Here is a 13,316-nt window from a genome sequence, read left to right as displayed (position 1 = left end):
CGTCTTTGGCAGCCAGGCGAGAAATTAAATAGAACGCAGATATGCGTCTTTGGCAGCCAATGTATTAAAGCAACAAGTGAAGTGAACTCACACTTTACAAAAGCCACAGATATGTTGTTGGCAAGTTTTCAAACACTCAGCCAGAGGTTCTTTTCTTTATGCAAGCCGGCTCCTGCTCCCTTTTTTTTTTTTTTTTTTTTTCCCACGATTTTGTAACCCCATTTTTTACACCCAGTGCCAATTGTCTATGTAATCCTGGGCACTACCTTCCCTCTGCCAACCTAGGGAGGCCAGGGCCGAGCTCATGCCTCCTTTAATGCATGAGAGCCAACTGACCTGCTTATCACCTGGCAGGGGAGAGTTTCCCTGGTTGGACGTAGCGCATGGAAGGAACACGTTATTCCAACCAGTTCCTTTCCCCTCCATCAGGCGCCCCGGCTGGCCAGGGGGAGGCAGTATAGTTACCAGGATTACTGCATGTTTTTGTGAGGGTATCTACCCTAGGAGACACGGGGAGAACTCCACAGAGACCACACAAACGCCTGCTCCCTTTTAACCTTGCAATAACACATATTAAACAGTGAAGACAGGAAAGGAACTATACAAATGGAATGTTCTTATTTGATTGAACAGAAACAAGAAAAGCTACACTCTAAAGGCCTTTGCAGACAGGGTGCGATTGGTCAATAATTTTTTACCGCATGCGAAAAGACGCACAAATTGAACTGGGTTTGATTGAAAAAGAAACGCATCGCCGCAGCTACTTGCCGCACGGCAAATTCGGAGCCGGTGTGCAAGCATGAGGTCATAGAGAACCATGTGTTCTTTAAACAAATTATATTGTCTGTTTTTTCCGTGCGAAAAATCGCACCCTGTCTGCAAAGGCCTTCAGTCAGAGTGAAGGTGAAAGCTTATTTCCCATTTGTGGTGCTGCATTGTCTCTGCCATGGAGCTGACAACTGTCCAACTGTCCAGGTCAATCAATTATGTATCCTCTGCATGTAAACCTTACCGGAGCCCACTGGGACAGGTTATTGTTGGGGGGAGGTGCAGAGGAGTTTGGTGTGCAGGTCTAACGCCATATGGTCATCTGAGCTGTAATGAACGGCTGCATCTGTCAGCCTTGCCTTGGAGGACCAACTGAACACAACTCTGTTTAATAAACTGTCACAGGAGTTTCGAAGGGGACTGCAGTGTATCAGGTCTTTTGTCTGACAGAAGACAACATTAGCCATGTGGCGTCTGCATCGTTTGAAGTGACCCATCCACATCGAAACACACACACAGTGACCTCAGCTCAGGGACTGCCCTTGAAACGTTGGCTGTACCCAGATAAACAGTAGCCACAGTACTTTCAGTGAATTGAATTATATGAAGGTGAATTGAAGCCAGGAGGAAAACTGTTCATTTACCATTACAGTGCGGACGTTGCTAATCAGTTTAGAGGTAATCACATAGACAGATTATTCGAAGGCTTGGCCGTAGCCAAACCTGTCCAAAGCCAGAGAAATCAATGTTGACCACAGAGCAACGGAGAACAGATGCTGTATGAGACACAGTCCATCAGTCAGTGAGGGTAATGCCAGGATTGGCGTTGCAGCACATCATTGTATGGGGTTGGTCATGCAGGGGGCAGGGGCGAAAGGGAGGGGACAAGTGGTGGTCTATTATGTCTACATCGGATGGGAGACTGCAGCTGTTGGCACTCAGATAAAAATAATGAAATACAAAGGGAAAAGGCAAGATGAAAGCAATAGGAAAGAAACATGCTTGAACAGTCACTGAAGTCGAGTGGAACACAGACCATCAGATCACCCTCCTATTGATCAACCAGCTCAGAAACAGGTAGAGAGAACATGGTTTCCCTCCAGAGAAGCCATGTTCTTCACTCTACTACATTGCTTCAGGATCACAACATGTCTTTCTAACGGAGAGGATGGAATGTTTTTAAACCTACAGGCTACAGGGCCTGAGGGTGTATTAGCGTACGTCTTAATAGTCTTAATAAACTCCAAATGTAATAAATCCGGTACCATCTGGGTGGACAAATTCTAGTTGTGATTTTATAAATTCCTATACATCCCTAGATTATGTTTTTATATGATAGACCTTGCTGGCTGGTAGCTTATTCAAAAACGGAAAAGTGCCTTCCCTGGAAATCATAATACACAGTGGTATTTAATCCTTCCAATTAGGATACTTTTTCACAAAGGTAACACATGAATTTCATAATGCATTATAAACATGCTTTTAATGCATTATAATTGGCTTATACACTGTATAATTATATTTATACAAACTCCTAATTACTCATAATGCTATATAAAACAATCATAAAACATAAAGCATGTTACAATGATTTATTCAAAGAATATTCAAAGAACAGACACTGAAAGTGTATTAATACATTAATATTGTAAAACAAAATATATATCCAAACAAGACCATCAGCCATGAACAATCAGCTCATAAACTTGCCTTGACGTCAAGCACACTACTTTTTCAAAATCATAAATGTAGTGTTTTTCATCTGATTCTAATCAATCAGAATCAGATGATTCTAATCAACACCTAATCACTTGCCTCCACTGCTCGCAAAGTGCTTCTGGAGGGGTGGTACACGGAAGTCTAAAACTTTTGATTTTGTATGAGGTAAGATTCTTTTTTACGGTGTGGCACCGCAGGGTGAACTTGAAGTATCCTAACCCTCTTGGGTGCATGCAAGGTGCAACAACCAGTTGCCTTCTCTAGAAGCATGAATCAAAGTAGAACAACCAGAAAGCTGAAAGACCATGTTGGCTTCAGAGAGAGTCCAGGTAGACTTGGAACAGCTCTATGATGAGGGTAAATGAGGAATTCTCGGGAAGCTCTGTGAGTGACGTCTGATGAACATCATGTTGGAAGCTGTAAAATGCTCCTCAGGGATTCTTACAGGAGGTGAACCTCTCTTGTATGTTTGCCCTTTAGCTAGAGAAGGAAGCCTTTCCAGGCAAGCCTCATCAATGCTTTGTAGACAAGCATGTGCTACTGCTCTGTTGTACTTTCTACACATCAGCTACTGACCCTTCCGCAATAACACAAGACTCCACACAGAGGTCCCTCCCTAGAATGGAAAGTAGATTGCAAATCCCGCTGACAGTGTGTTTGTCATACTATTGCCTGGTCAAACACGCATATGACTGTCTTTAATTATTTTAATTTTTTTTAAACAACAATGTGTAAGAAGAGTCCAACACATTGCTTTTATTACCTACTGTATAATAAAATATATTATAATGGAAGATATTGACAGTTTGTGTGCTTTTCTAGAAACAATGAATACGCCAATTGGGGGAAATAACAATAATGTTTATTGGACATTTAATGTCCAATAAATATGAAAAGCTACTCCATGTGGGTAGGCTATCATACAGTATATTAATTTACTTGCATTGACCCTATAAGCAATTTAATAAGGTTATAAGGTTTTGCCCACTCAAATGGTACAGATATCTGGTCTGGCCCATGGACTATAATGTTCTAAGACTAGGAGTCTTCTGATCTTATACCTGTCTCAAAAGCAACCCACCTGCGAAATGTTACATCTCTGGGTTTTTGTTTAGCAAACTTTCTATTGAGACAGTGTAACAACTCTGTTGACACAAATGATGTGGAAATTATGGACTTATTTTGTTTGTTTGTTTGTGAGGGGTTGGTTATAATAGGACAGCGTGTGGGAAGACAGCCAAATCTTTAATTTGCACTGCACAAACAAATTATAGCTCAACGTCACACAACGCAAATTGTAAACAGTTGGCCAACTTTTTTATCTCTTGCTTTGCAACAGAGCAGCAGAACACAGATCACAACACATGAAAAGACTTGGACATTCTTGACAAGGATCAGCAGTAAGGAGTGAAATCCACAGAGTGTTGAATTCAGTTTCTGTTTCTGTGATGCTGCTCTCCCCCGCATGGGCAAATCAAAGTGACACTGAAGACTGAAGAAATAAAAGCAACAATGGAATGGTGGAATGATAATAAATAATAAATACATTACTAGAAGTACATTGCAATACAGCAGAGAGAGACAGAGCGAAAGAGGCTTTGGTTGTTTTCCTCTCAGTGAGCTGATAAAAACGACGGTTTAGATATGCACATGGGATCCGCGGCTGGTGAAGACTTGACAAGGTAGATCAATACTGCGGTGAGAGAGGGGTCAGCAGTGTTACCTCGTGACAGCTGTGCTTCCCTTATTATGATCAGGCAGAGATAGATGAACCACCTACCTGTATGCAAGCAGACAGAAGAAAGGGCATCTTGCTATTAAGACCCATCTGTTTGCAGTTGCCCTTTACTGAGATGCGTTTTTTCATAATTCCCTCCCTACACTAATTTTATTCTCTCTGTTTTTAATTGTATTCAAATGTCCTTTTATAATGTTTTTCTTTTGCACTTAATTTGCTCTTAATGTTCTGATTTAATGCTTCATATTTTGTGTAAAGCGTTTGCCTTGTTGTTGAAGGTGCCATAAAACATAATTTTTCTGGCAGAGAATGAAACCCAGACAGACATCCACACCCCACAGTACCCATGTATTTGTTCACATGCACGCACGCACGCGCACCGCACACACATGCACACAAATACACACACACACACGCACGCACGCACGCACGCACGCACGCACGCACGCACGCACGCACGCACGCACGCACACACACACACACACACACACACACACACACACACACACACACACACACGCACACGCACACGCACACGCACACGCACACGCACACGCACGCACACGCACCCCCACACACGCACACTTGCAGATACTCCTCCAAATTGATTGTGATCAATATTCATTATTCATTAACTTGTTAATATGTATTGAGTTTTGCAATTTAGTGAGTAACCATTGCCACAAGGCCTTACTCCAGCCCAGGTTAAGCTATGACACCAGAGACCGCAGGACCAGCTAGGACACCCTTTCCTGAATGCAGATTTTGAAAATAAGTGAAGAAAGTGTGTGGGTGGAATGCAGCAATTCTTATTGAGATTCAACAGATATCTCACATCTCTCCTCTCTGCTTCTCGACCCGTCATGAATAAGCAAGCAGGAGCTTTAAAGAGCTTTGAATTCCATATGTGAGCAAACACAGCCAACTCCTTTCAACTCCTATACCATGCCATTAATAGACCTAATAAAACATGATCTTAATGAGCTCTGATGACTGTTTGTGGTGACATTTTCTGTCAAAACAAGTATGAAACACCAAACATCTACAACATCAAATGTAACTTTCTGTTTTCAAGTAATACGGTTTTAAAAAGCAGACAGCCTGACCTGAGAAGAACCCACACATCAGAACTGATATCACTTTGATACTACAGAGATAAAACATCATAGTTATTCATCCATACCAGCTCAGTGGCCTTGTGGTGTCCGTCCTGGGAGACTGGGAGGTCAGGGGTATACGATTCCCTTGCCGGTCCTACAAAGACTATAAAAAATGGGATCCACTGCCTTCCTGCTTGGCACTCAGGATCAAGGTTTGGGGGTAAGCCCCCTGCGACATACTAGCGTCACGTCCACCTCACGCTACAGAAACGGGAGATGGGTTCTTGCCCTATGATCCACATGGCTCAGCAAGGCTTATTTACTTATCATCCATCCATCCATCCGTCCATCCAATATGACGACATCTGCTGCATACACCAATACTGAATTGAGTGAGTGTCTGAAGGGGATATGAAGGGTAGAGAATGTGTCACTGCTATTTCTCACTAAGGTGCAATTTCCTCTAGAGAAATGGTGTAAACATGATTGGAGCCACCCTGTAAATAGTCACTGGTCAGAGAAGATATGCTGGGTTTGCTAGCTGGCTTATAACACCATGACAACCAATTCCACACCGTGTGTACTGCCGAGCCACAGGACACGCTGTCCATTTAAATCACTTTGAACAGCTCCACAGTACATACACTGAACACACACTGAGACTGCACAGTGGGATCAGCTTCAAAAACAAATAAACAACGGGCGTGTTGTCCTGATGACTGCTTTGATAAATATAATACAATCAATAACCATGCAAATGAAGCACTGGGCCTGCAAATAAACCTTACCCTCCAAAATGACGGTGGAAATGATTTCAGAATCATTAACATCCAGATTCAAGAGCATTGACCTGTTTCTTGGTTTTGTCTAGTGCCTGTAATCTGATTATTGCTTATGGTTGTCTCAGTAGAAGATACCCGAACAGAACAGTGCACCGACCTGCAGGAAGTTAAAACTAGTTAGTGATTCATCTCAAATGTTAAAATTAACAACTCAGAGCTACACATGAATGTGAATGTGACCTTTCTAACATAGTTACACATAAAGATGTGTGAGGGACACTTTAGAGACATAATCTGGTATTATCTGTCCATGAATTACATTAGGACAAAAAATTATTTTCATATTCATGTACTGCATTCTACTGAGCATAATGTGTGGATGACGGTGTGTCTCAATGGTATGTATCTGTCTGTGTGTTTGAATATGGCTATGTACCTTTCCAGAATGCTATTCTATTTTATTCCATGCCAGGACCTTGATCCTAACCTTTAACATCCCACCCACTACCACTTGAGAGCTAAGTACAACCTGAGGTTCAACGCAAGCATACTTCCGCACATTGCAGCAATGTGAACTCTCTGTTCTCCTGCTACCAGCAGCCTTTTTCGAACCCAGCACATCCCCTGCACACCAGCCATGATATTAATATGTATGGCCACCCCTGACATATGTTGGAATCATCAATACATTTCACCACTTCAGCAGAATTCTGTTCTCAATGTGAGTTATACAAGAGAAATGTGAGTGTTTTAGCTGAGCCGATAATGGAAACGAGTGTTTAGAGTATTTATTTATTTGGGACGTAACATTTTAATCTGGCACACGTCGGCAGTTTAGTCTGACAGTGTTAACTGCCAAACATTATTTTAGGCATCTTCAAGTTTCAAACTAAAGAGTATGTTGATAAGGCTATAGTGACCTGGGATGTGGTGCTACCAATATTATGATCTAATGCAGAATCACATGTAATCATGAAGCACAGAGAAAATAAAATAGAGATACAAAAATAGGAATAATAAAACAAAAATAAAACAAAAACATACAAAAAATAAAGCATAAAATAAAAAATCTTGTATCCACATGTATAACAATACATGTGATCATGCATTGTATTTATATAAATATATTTAGGGTTATGAAGCAAAAACCTTTGTTCTGTTTTTCTGTATTCTTTTTTCTTCTCCTGTTTTTACTTTTTGAGACTTAAATTGTTTTCTTTATTTGTCATGTATGTAATTTATGTTGAAAGGGTTGGCAGAATAAGCTATTTAGCTTCAGCCTATACCTTTTTTGGTCACAACTATGTCATATTTATTATTTTTGTTGTTGTTTTATGCAAATGGAGCTTATTGTTTTGCATAGTGAACTGATGACAAAAATAAAAACTTGCAAGTAAGTAAGTAAGTAGACTAACATTCATCCCGTCTACATCGTATATAAATATGACTCACATTCATCATGTCTATACTATATGATATCTAAAGTGTTTGCAAAATTGATAAGGATTGGTCTCTCCACCACACAAACCACCTGTATCCTGCAGACAAATGTTCTTCTCTACAGTAACCAGGGACGTGCTGGCCACTGGGAAATGTGGGACAATTCCAGAAAGGCCTCTCCATTCCAGGCCAACCAGGCCGGCCGTTCTTTTTAAAAACGGCCGAAATTAAGTGAAAAACGGCCTAAATTAAGTAAAAAATCCGGTGCGCGGCCGTTGGCCGTGCAATTTACAGGCCTCTCTATCTGAGATTCCCAGGCTGAATTAGGGGCCCAGCACGTCCCTGACAGTAACATTGCTCAGTAACAAAGCTCAGATGGGCTCCATCCCGTTTTGTTGTGTCCTTAGTGGCTGTGGTACACTGGGTTTGATCGATAGAGACTAGTGATCAAACCCAGTGTACCACAGCCACTAAGGACACAACGAAACGGGATGGAGTGGTACACTGGGTTCGTGCCCTAGGGTAGGTACCCTCACAAAAACATGCAGTAATCCTGGTCACTATACTGCCTCCCCCTGGCCATTCCGGGGCGCCTGATGGAGGGGAAAGGAACTGGTTGGAATAACGTGTTCCTTCCACGCGCTACGTCCAACCAGGGAAACTCTCCCCTGTCAGGTGACAAGAAGGTCAGTTGGCTCTCATGCATTGAAGGAGGCATGAGCTCGGCCCTGGCCTCCCAAGGTTGGCAGAGGGAAGGTAGTGCCCAGGATTACATAGACAATTGGCACTGGGTGTAAAAAATTGTGGTTACAAAATCGTGGGATAAAAATGTAAGAAAAAAGAAAAAGATAGAGACTAGTGAATGATCGTCTTGTGGGTCTGTCGGCAGCAAATGCAGCCAGTGACCCGGGTAAGCAGGACCTGTGGTCTGACACTCAGCTGAAGAATTAGAAGTTTACAACATACACTGGCAGGTACACACACGCACGCACGCACGCACACAGACACATACCCATGTGTATGTATGTATGTATGTATGTATGTATGTATGTATGTATGTATGTATGTATGTATGTATGTATGTATGTATGTATGTATGTATGTATGTATGTGTATGTATGTATGTATGTATGTGTGTGTGTGTGTGTGTGTGTGTGTGTGTGTGTGTGCGTGCGTGCGTGCGTGCGTGCGTGCGTGCGTGCGTGCGTGCGTGCGTGCGTGCGTGCGTGCGTGCGTGCGTGCGTGCGTGCGTGCGTGCGTGCGTGCGTGCGTGCGTGCGTGCGTGCGTGCGTGCGTGCGTGCGTGTATGTATGTATGTATGTATGTATGTATGTCGCATCCATCAGTCAAAGCCGCACAGAGCTTCTATTAATAGTCAAGTTGATTTGATTTGAAAGCTTAAACTGTCAAACTGATCTCACCACCATAGAATTGTAATTCTAATACTTGTGTGCTCTCTGCCCTGAACATGACAGATAAACTCTATGCTTTCTGCTCTATTTATTCAGGATTTATTTTGGTCCAATAATCATTTGTTTCTCGGCATGATTCAAAGACGCCTTGCATCAAACAGCAGCAACACAGCATGTCAGAGTTCAGACGAGCCAATTAGCATCCAACTGGGAGCTTTTTGGATGCAAAGAGACAACATCAAGTCAGTCAGAAAGGATGAAAAATCTGTGTTTTTCTATTGCTTTCAAATGAGTCTGTCAAAAATGGATGACTGACTTGTTTTGTGAAACTGATGATATGAGTCTGCAAATAATAACTAAATGATTATGCAATTTAACAAATGTTTAGTTCAGAAGCATGTCGCTGTCATTCAATATCATTCTGGATAAAAGCAACAATATCGAAAACCTCAGGATGTCTACGGAAAAATAAATCCTGTTACTTTAAAATGGTGCCCTCTCCCTCAAACGCACCCCCCTCCCCCATCCAATGTTCTAATGAAATATATATTTCCAACCAGCTTTGTTAATTGGAGTTTCATTTACTCAAGCCAACACATTCTCACTCTCAAGCTGTGAAACAGGTCAAGGCATGGGACCGGATGTGACCATACGGCTCTAATTGACGTTCGGGGGTACCCGCAACGTTGCATGCCCTATTGGTATGCAACTCGAACAGCGCTGAGTCGGCTGAAGCGGACTTTGTAACGTTCGACACGGAGACTCGCTCGTCTAACGGCTCGCTCGGCTGTGCCTCCCATGGTTCAAGTCCGGTTCAGCCTCCGTTGTTTTAACAGGTTTTTAGTGGAGTGTCAACCTTTCTAAGACTTGGGTTTGATAATGGCACTTCCACATTCCAGGATGGTTAGGGTTATCGGGTCGTCGTAAGATGACAGGAAGGGTACCAGTCGAGTCAAACGCTTGATGTTTGATCACATCCGGCCCCATACCGTCACTATAGAATAAATAACAGAAACAGAAATAACAAGAAAATGTATAGATTTCAAAAACAGTCTCATTACCTCATTGCCATGCTTAATGATGTGTGAAGTCACCCTCCGAAGGCCAATTCTGAGCCAGGATAAATCCTGCATAATGAATTCAAAACAATGGCTACGGGGCCACCACTGGCCCAGTTTTTCCCAGTTAACGACAGAGGAGGAGGAGACTGGAGAAGATAAATGATAGACTGAGTTTGGAGCTCAGTGGGAACGGAGAGACGGATATGACACCCACTGAGCTGTTTCATCATTTACACTAACAAGTTGTAACACCCCGTACATCCTACCAACACACGCACAAACACACGCACAAACACATGCACACTTGCATGCACCCTATCACCATACTGCCTCACAGAAATCCACCTGCCACTAATGAGCATCGTTGGTGGTTGACACTCACTGGGGCAGGATGTCTGTGAGAGTGTGTGTGTGTGTGTGTGTGTGTGTGTGTGTGTGTGTGCGTGTGCGTGTGCGTGTGCGTGTGCGTGTGCGTGCGTGTGCGTGTGCGCGCGTGTGGGTGGGTGCGGGGCAGGGTGGCTTTGGGCAGGCATAGACACTCACCTCTTTTTCCCCACAAATGTTACTGATGATGGAGTTGGAGGCCGGGCTGGCAGAGGGTCCGAGGACTGCTACCACACCTTTAGACATGATCTGACACACTGTCACAACACGCACACGCACACACACACACACACACACACACACACACACACACACACACACACACACACACACACACACACACACAGAACGAGTAACAAAGAGTCAGTGTCTTAACCCATCTGTGTCAATTTAGATTTTATCATTGGCTATTCAAAAATAGCAGCAAGCTCATTGTACTGCTATTTTTGATTTCTGAAAAATAGTTTGAAAAATGTTGAATAATTTAGATTTTTTTTTACACAAATCGTAAAAGTTTGAGAACTACTGCTTTAGACAGGTCTTAATGGGTTAAAGAAGGGCATAGTGAGGTAGTGTATGAGTCAACAAATTTAGAAAAGCCTTCTTCAGCTGTTAATGGATGTGTATGCTGACTGTCTGCTCCAGTAAACACATAGGAGTCTGTGCCAGCTCCTCCTAATGACTCATGGAAGCCTAAACCTACACAGAGAAATCCAGTGTTCATTTCACAGTCTGGAGTTTTTTCTTTACATGTGCAGGTGAACAGCGCAAGGCTAAACAGACTCATGCATGTTACTTGGACCTGGAAACAGCCATCAAAGATATTGATGTAATTGCTTGAATGATGAGAACCATTTCTCACAATAGTCTTACCAGGCAGTAGACTGGGAGACCAATAAGAGAGACAGAGAGAGAAGATAGAGAAGAACGAGGAGATGTGGTATTTTTCCATTTTGCACATTCATAATATAAGCAATTCCCATTCTGATATAAAAAATAAAACAAAATAAAAGTTTAAAACTACCCGTTTTCTAACCACAATCTGTATCAGAAGTTTCATGTCTGGTTGGGAAACAGAATTATTTTCACAGGTTCCAGGCTCTAACAATCTCCCACAGGAAAACAGAATGTTATGATGGATTATAATCCCTACTTTCTAATTAAAACGCAACACTGACAGTGTGTGTGTGTGTGTGTGTGTGTGTGTGTGTGTGTGTGTGTGTGTGTGTGTGTGTGTGTGTGTGTGTGCGTGTGCGTGAGTTGTGCGTGTGCGCGTGCTTGTGCGCGTGCGTGTGCACATGCACATGAGCGTGTGTGTGGGTGCGTGAGTTGTGTGTGGGCCGTACATGTTTGTGTGTAGAGCTATGTGTGTAACAGACCGAGGACAATTTATGAGTTCATGGAGCAAATTGAGAAGCAATGAATCGAATGATTAATCGACAATCTCTACATACAAAGTCCCCATGAGGATAGTAAAACCAGAAAGATTCAACCTTGTGGGGACATCGTTCTAGTCCCCATGGGGAAAAGAGTCCCGTTTTCCGATAATCAGAGTTCTTGTTAGATCGCTGTGTCTCACTGAGGTCAAATCCGGGCCAGAACGTCACAAAGGTAAACCGTAGTGCATTTCTTTGCATTTAACATTGATTCTAACTAATCAATACAATTTATTAAATGCCTTCAATGCCTTGTACCTGCTATATGAATGGCACACACACACACACACACACACACACACACACACACACACACACACACACACACACACACACACACACACACACACACACACACACACACACACACACACACACACACACACACACACACACACACACACACACACACACACACACACACACACTGTCACTGTGGGCCTGACGGAAGCTGTTTGAGCTGAGAGTTCAGCACCAGGGACAGCGGCTGAAGCTTGGTATTTATTTATGGTATAGTTCACAGCTGTATTGGCCGCTTACAAAGGTCGGTTTAGAAGAGAAGAGAAAGAAGTAGCTCCCTTTTTTTTGCCTTAAAAGGAAAGGCAATCAATCCTAGGGGTAGACGCCTGAGTAGCTGAGTAGCTGTGTACTGTGGTAACTGCTGTTGGGGACAGCTGTCTTTTGTTTGTTTGTTTGTGTGTTTGTTTTCCTGGACAGGTAGCACTGCCTCGGTGACGTTTCCATCGAACACCTGCCACTGACCCATTCCTTATCCAATTCACGCAGTAATGTGTCAGTTCCAATATTTATTCTATCATTACCATGTTAGATCTGTGAGTCAACTCCAATTCTGACCAACTTTAGGTCCAGACTCCTATAAAAATTTTGCAATTCCTGCTTTGAGTCAAATAAAAGCTGCAAGTATTGAATTAAATGAAACATACCCTGGAACAGCTTTTGGCTCCTGCCAAACACAACTTTTGGCTCCTGCAGCTATAAAAAATATATATAGAATATGACAGCAGATTTTGTTTCCTCCAAACCACATTCGGCTGTCATCTATATTCAGTTATTTGTTTGACCAAAGGTAGACAAGACCTATCTTTATGTGCTCATGGAAAGATAGAGATAGATGGTAGAGAGGAGAGAGGTCCTGAATTGAAACGACTAAATAAGAGCCAGAGGAGCGAGCTACACACACGAACGCACGCCTCCCTCCATCTGGTTCTTTATTAGCATTTATTTCCCCCCCCCCCCCCCCCCCCATTACTTACTTGTCTCCCCCATCTCATATTCGCTGTCTCTCAGCAGTTCAAAGATGTCCACCTCCAGCTTGCCGGTGGTAGAGCGATTACTGTTTCTGTTGATGCTGTTTTTTGCCAGCGTTATGGCCAGCCGCTCTCCTCTGCTGCACTCCATCGGGTCGTCAAGGATGGCGGCTGGGAGAGAGGGACAGCAGCACGCACACACAAGTGC

General features: G+C 42.9%; 1 protein-coding gene across 2 annotated transcripts in view; it reads right to left on the bottom strand.

Annotated features, from left to right (window-relative positions):
* grik4 (glutamate receptor, ionotropic, kainate 4) overlaps window positions 1-13,316 on the bottom strand; it is a gene marked incomplete at both ends in the record, with an annotated part of 123,948 nt that overhangs the window by 88,813 nt on the left and 21,819 nt on the right. For both annotated transcript variants that reach the window (XM_080428961.1, XM_080428962.1), the window contains 2 exons: window positions 10,564-10,661; window positions 13,115-13,279. In XM_080428961.1, the coding sequence (XP_080285087.1) occupies window positions 10,564-10,661; window positions 13,115-13,279 (263 nt within the window). The remainder of the gene's footprint in view (window positions 1-10,563; window positions 10,662-13,114; window positions 13,280-13,316) is intronic.

The sequence above is a fragment of the Gymnoscopelus braueri genome (assembly GCF_963280865.1).
Source record: "Gymnoscopelus braueri genome assembly, chromosome: 5".
Classification (NCBI taxonomy): Eukaryota; Metazoa; Chordata; class Actinopteri; order Myctophiformes; family Myctophidae; genus Gymnoscopelus; species Gymnoscopelus braueri.
The sequence above is the reverse complement of the archived record's forward strand: the minus strand, read 5'-3'. Positions and strand labels throughout refer to the sequence as shown.